At 39.1% G+C, this 6,476-nt stretch overlaps 1 protein-coding gene across 4 annotated transcripts; it reads right to left on the reverse strand.

The window, feature by feature from the left end:
• Positions 1–5,937, reverse strand: LOC112165928 (serine/threonine-protein kinase Nek5). 4 transcript variants are annotated; one of them, XM_024302633.2, is made up of 14 exons: positions 5,475–5,937; positions 5,311–5,377; positions 5,124–5,189; positions 4,959–5,005; positions 4,806–4,851; positions 4,617–4,697; positions 4,488–4,530; positions 4,331–4,380; positions 3,680–3,761; positions 3,549–3,598; positions 3,047–3,120; positions 2,653–2,704; positions 1,955–2,578; positions 1–1,873 (listed from the first exon to the last, which is right to left on the reverse strand). In XM_024302633.2, exons 1-14 carry the CDS (start codon positions 5,570–5,572, stop codon positions 392–394), a joined length of 2,862 nt encoding a protein of 953 aa, XP_024158401.1. In that variant the 5' UTR covers positions 5,573–5,937; the 3' UTR covers positions 1–391. The 4 variants fall into 4 exon arrangements, with proteins under 4 accessions (XP_024158401.1, XP_024158402.1, XP_024158404.1 ...); XM_024302634.2 differs by lacking the exons at positions 4,331–4,380; positions 4,488–4,530; XM_024302636.2 differs by lacking the exons at positions 4,959–5,005; positions 5,475–5,937 and having other exon boundaries at positions 5,311–5,370.
• Between the last annotated feature and the right edge of the window lie 539 nt (positions 5,938–6,476).

The following is a 6,476-nucleotide window of genomic DNA, read 5'->3' on the forward strand; positions in this document are numbered from 1 at the left end:
TTCATAAAAAGAAAATAAACATTAATCTGCCATGTCAAATGTACAGCATAGTTTTCCATCTGTGCAGATATTATCTATGGAATCTTATTTGGAAGAAGAACAAAGCTGTCAGCAAGTTCAGCATTACTAACATTGACCGCAAGCTACAGCATATCATACATTTGGCCAGAAGACAATGCTATAATACGTACTGTCACTATGTACAACAACCGGATGCATTCCAAGAATGCATTCAAAGAATTACAAAATGAATAGAAGGAACTCAACACCTGGCTGTTTTCTTTTGAATTCAAACGGGATTTGAATTGTTAAAAGGCATGGCAAAAACTGAGACTGGAGTTGCAATATCTAGTAATATCAAGAAGTGAAAGCTTACAATAGATGTGATGCTTCATGAACTCCGTCCGCCCTCCTCAATCCTCATACCTTTAAGACTCTTTGCTAACCAGATAGCAGTCTCTCTTGGAGAGACTTTATCTTTCCCAAAAGGATTTAAAACAACTGCAAGCTCCTCGAATCTATTATTCTGCAGCAAATCTGCTGATAATTCTAGCAGTCCTTCAAGAGCCTCTGCCCTCTGTCTAAAAGACTTGACATCCAAGATCTCCTTTTCTGGTGCTTCTTCTTCAGTGATTGGAGTACCGGGCTTTGTTGCCTCCGCGGAGTCACATTTGTGCTGTGCTGAAGGAACAGGATTTGTCATCTCAGTTTCTTTGGCACCAATGTTTTCAGAATTAGGTGATTTCGGGCTTACTGTTTCAGAGCAAGTTGATGATTTAAGAGCCAGTGGGGAATTCGCATTTCGCATCTCCATTTCATCCCTTACTACATTTATCAGCTTACCAACATCCATATTCTGAACCCCCATCTCCACAGATTCCATTACAGGCTGGTCACTCCCAACACGGAAACTACTATGGCGTATGACATGTATAACATCATCAAAAGCTGGAGGAAGATGTGCAGCAGCTGGCATTTCAATTGTTGGATTTTGCAATATGGTGCCCTTCTCTGCATGAAAACCTTTCTGGTTGGGAGAAGCAGTGGAAAGGGTAGTGTCTGTTGCTGGGGATAGAAGTTCCCTCACCATAAACTTGTCATGACCACTAGATGTAGATGTAGGTTTTGATTGGACCACTGTTTCAGGGGTACTACATGGCCTGCTTACAGGGGCGTGATCTCTACAAATAAGTCTTTCTTCAGAAACTGCGACTGGGGGATCAAGAGTGACAGCTGAACTGATTTGTTTATCATCAGCTGCTTTATGGTGAAGAACTAGATTAGCCTCAGATGTTTCAGCTAAGCATTCGGATTTATTATCATTCCCAGGGTTTTCCACAGTTTCAGACACCACCGGATGACAATGAGTAGCAGTGGAGCTGCTTGATGGAGATTCTGTACTCTCACGTCGGATAACAGTACCAATATCAGGAATCATCTGCTCTGTCATGTCAATAAAAGGAGTCGTTGCATCATCACAAATCTCAAATGCTTGAATGGACACAGAAGAGGAGACAGAATTGCTGCTGTCAGTTTGCATTACTTTTGAACCTCTTTCTTGATCTCTTCGCGGCTCTTCCATTACCTCTATAGATAAGTTCATTTGGCAGCCATTGGGCACTTGAGGAGGATTCTTTTCAGGCTCCTGAGACATCTCTCTTGGACCTAACCTAGGAGCAGTGCTCACTGCATTTGGAGCATCAACCCCTACTTGCTTCATCCGTCCAGGAAAGGAAGGGCGTCTAATCATTGTAGGAGGAGTTTTTTGCCTAGCCTTAGGAAGTCCATCTTCAATAACTTGTTTCACAGGAACCAGGGGAGGAGTACCATCGTTTCTGGGTTTAGGTTTTGGAGAAGATTCAATAACAGGTAGCTGTAAATGACCACAAATACATCACTGATCAGTTTAATCCGTGTGTTAAACTAAAAATAATACTATAAACCTTATTATTACCTGATACTTTAAAGGATGGGATCCCTGTGCCCGTTTTGCAGATTCAGGGGCTGCCTTTGGTGGCACAACAGGTGGTGTATCAGGACTAAACTTGATACCAGAAGGCAAAGCAGTCAGCCTGGGTATTTTGGACACTGCTTCCACGTTAGTTCTTTGGGTGGGGGCACCAACCTTTGCACGACTACTTCTCATCGGTGAACTTTCCCTAACTTTTCCTTCTTTCAAAGCAATCATTATATTCCTAATGGTTTTTGGATGCCGCAATTCAACATTAGATTTCTGTTCAGAATGTGAAGGTCTCGTAGACTCTTGTTCTTCCATTCTGACAGTGCCAACATTCGGGCCGTGCTCAGAGCCCTCATCATCATCAAGGGATATCAAGTATGTCTCATTAGTTCTATTATCACAATTTGACTCCATTTCGGGGATGTGTTTCTCAATTGAACGCAAACTATCTTTATCACTGCTCGAACCATTACTGTTTTGGCTTTCTGCCATGTGTCTCCGAGATTCACGGGCTGCAGATATAGGCTTATCCAGGGAGATTGCTGTTCGAGTAATAAAGGATGGACGATATTGCTCAACATAAGGCTGCAAATAAGGGTGCTTCAAAACCTCGGTTGCCTGACAGAGAACAAGTTATAATCATTAGGCTCAGAATTGTCAATTTTGATGCTGTATCGCAAAGAGAGGCTTACACTTGGCCGATGCTCAGGATTTTTTCTCAGCATGCCTTTGATTAGTGTTTTCCTGCATGCATAACGTCCAACAGGTGACTATTGTGCTAAAGTGGTAATTATATTGAAGAAAAAATAACAGTGGAAATCAAATTTTACCGGCAGATACACATATTAGCATTGGATTTATGTATATCCTTTCAAAATGTGATGTACCTATACTTACCAATGCATAAAAATATGTGTGTGTCTGTTTTATGTTCATGTATGATTTATAGCAGTAACGCAGAGAAATACCAAGTGACAATGAAAGCCCCAGGTAAAATAATTGAAAATACTGACATAACACCTGATATGGTTGCTATCTCCGAATTTGGAAAAAAGTAAAAGTTAACAATAGGCAGCGGAAACTTACAAGGACGGGGAATAGCAGGAAGGCAAAGGACCTATAGAGGAACGATTGATCTTGCTTATCAAACCTGCCATATCCTGAAACCAGATGTAAATGAAACGTCAAGGAATGTAAATCAGCAGCAATTCACCCTCTTGGACTACTCACACGTCAGAAAATACTATTTTAGTTAATTATTTTTCCTAATTGGAGAATTAAGAATATATTGCATGGCCAGTTCAAATACATATATGGAATATTATTGCAAAAGTAATCACATGATACCTGACTACCAGATAAAGATTAGAATTTCTATAAAACCATTTTTGAGAAAACACTATGAGATCTTTTCTTCTCTACTTTAGCTTCTTAAGAGTAATAAGAGTTCAAGTCGTGAAGATGTTATTTACTTGTTCCGGTGTAAAAAGGAAGGAAAGAAAATGTTAATTCTACCATTTAGAATTCCTATAAAAATCATATTGGATTTATAGAATCAGTACCAAGAGAGATATAAAAAAAATCTTACAAAAGCTTTGAAAGCAGGTCGATAAGCAGCCATCTCATATATGCAGCAGCCTGACCAACAATCAACCATGTCATCCACACAAAAAATACAATATACAGCAAAGACAACAAGACACATATAAGATATCATACCTAAAGACCAGATATCAGATTTGAAGCCATAAGGAATATCAGCAAGCAGTTCAGGACACATGTAATTGGGGGTTCCTACAACCTGCCACAAAAATATAGGAGAACAATCAATTCCATAATAGCAGCAATGTCACTATTACCATCAAGCATAAATAGCTCAACTTTTCCAGAATAAGAACCAAGTTGTTTCCTTCATATATAAATGTAAAAGCTTCTAGTTTGACCCCTCAGTTTATTAAATCTAAACGGCATACACTAGAATGTGAAAGGAATTAATTCAGGAAAAAGTTAAATATACAGAATATCCAGATACTTGATCAACTTAACTACCGACTTTTTGTAAGCATGGAGAGTTGTAAAAGAAAAAAGAGGCTGCACAGTAGCTCTATACAAAACATGTCACTATGAGAATATGATTACTAAATGGATATATATACATATCAGGGTCATTTATTTCTAGATTGCACCTCATTAGCAGTAAAGAATGATAGCAATGAAGGATATGTGACCTCATAAACAATAACAATAAGCACATTAAGTGCTTATCACATTTCATAGGTATGAGAATATCTCATAACAAGTATATGTTATACCGACGAAAAGTTTTAACAATAAAACACAGAACAGAAGTAATCTCCATTATGTACATACCGAAGAAGCCAAGTCATCTGCCTTTAAAGTTTTAGCAAGACCAAAATCCCCTATATACAAAACAAAACAAAAGGTAAAGACATAGTTGATGAAAAAATCAGTGTAATGACAATTTAGATCATTTCCTAAACCATTTCCAAATCCATCTTCAACTCACCAAGACGAACATCATGATCCTTAGTAAGAAATATATTGGAACACTGCGAAAAAGACCAGCAGATTGATCTTAAAAACTGTAAAATGCAATAGGAATTCAGATGGAAAGTGGTAGCAGTGGTAAATATACTTTTAGATCACGATGTAGAACATAATTTGAATGCAGGTATTCAACTGCCAAGAGTAGCTGCGTGAACCACCTGCATAGTTTCTGAGCAACGTAGCACAGTCCCAACAGGAGCAACACGTAAGTTTAAATTATTAAATTAGCTTGTGAGATCAGAAAAAGTGGTGTTATTGAATAGAGAAATGAGTATACCTCCTCGGGAAAATAAACCCCATTGGATTTCTTCATCAACTCAGCCCTGCAAAGTTTATACATGACAAACAGTGTGAAAACTAAGGGTATACATGCAACATTACAAGAATCCAGACCAAATAACAAGGTTTGTAACAACTGTGAACAACTCACATATCTCCACCTTCACAGTATCCAGTGACAATGCAAACATAGCAACCCTACATTACGAATCCAATACTTCTAATTCAGGACAAACACAAAAATCTAAAACCCAAACCAATAAGATACAAATCTGATATACTCATCCACACACACACATAAACAAGAGTGCCTCACCTTCTCAACCCAGGCTTCCTTAAATTCCACAATGTACGGGTGCTGAATCCGCGCAATAAGAGCCATCTACAATTCCCAAACACACATCAACCAACATAACTACATACCTAAATCAACACCAAATAGCAGTAAAACTACATCCTACCAGAACAGAACCGGAAATCTAAGTCTCGAACACGAAAACTACCTCTTGATGAGCAGATCTCCGGCACCGCTCCGTCTGCCTCGCAAGCCGGATCTTCTTCAACACATACCTGAACCAAATTGAAACAAAAAAAAAAAAAAACAAATTAGCTTCAAAAAACAAATAAACCCTCTGCATTACACAGATTCAACATATTGAATCCTCACTTCTTCTTCTCCGCCTTATGATGAACCAAAATCGCGGCTCCGAAAGCTCCCCGGCCGATCTGCTCCATCAGCTCATACTGATCCATCCTAGACTCCATCCCTTTCCTCTCTCGATCCAAATCAACCACAGCAATGCCTCCTATTTCAATAGCATTGACTCCAGCTCACGCCATTTCCACAAGCCTAATCAATGGACTCAGCTTTGAATTCTCATCCCTGGATCGCCAACCACCACACTGGTCCTCCTCCTGGTCTCATTGCAACTAATGCGCGCTCAGCCCAATGTGGTTAGCGGATTAATCATTGAGCCGAAGCAACCAAACTGTATCTCCAAGTAAAGCTCTATACTCTCTCTCTCTCTCTCTCTCTCAGGTTTGGGTGTTCTGAAGAGAGTGGGTATGCTGCCCTGTACGCCGACACAGGTAGCTGTCCACTAATTAAGTTTTGTACATTTTCTTCTATTTTTAAAAGGGCGGTTTAATATCTCTTTAATTGGATACACACGCCCACTTGTTTTCCCCGAAATTAAAAACGATCTGCAGGTGGAGGTGGGGGCCTATTATCGGAGGATTTGCAAGTAATGTAGTTGGTAATCATTAGATTTCTAACGCTAATTATGGAACGGTAAACTACCCCAACCTCTAGACAGGTTAAATTTTTTTTTATGTTGCTTTTTCTCTCTAGTGTTTCTAGGGTGGGGTTTCAAGCGCTCATCATTTCGCTTTCAATGATATGTTTCAGATACAAGTAATAATCGCTCGTTTGGCTTCCTACTTAATGTTGACAGATGCATAATTACAACTGTGTCTTTCATTTAGTGACATCTACATATTGTTCGTGAACAAATTCAAGACAGTATTCCAATCGTTAAGTTCTTCTTTAAAAAAAAAAAAAAAAAAAAAAGAGTTGGTGTAACTGGCCTCAAATCTTGATTAATGAAACAGCAGCATACACCGGGAGGGGGGGATGTAGTGCCTGAACCCTAGATAATAATAAGCATCG

The sequence above is a fragment of the Rosa chinensis genome, chromosome 5 (assembly GCF_002994745.2).
Source record: "Rosa chinensis cultivar Old Blush chromosome 5, RchiOBHm-V2, whole genome shotgun sequence".
Classification (NCBI taxonomy): Eukaryota; Viridiplantae; Streptophyta; class Magnoliopsida; order Rosales; family Rosaceae; genus Rosa; species Rosa chinensis.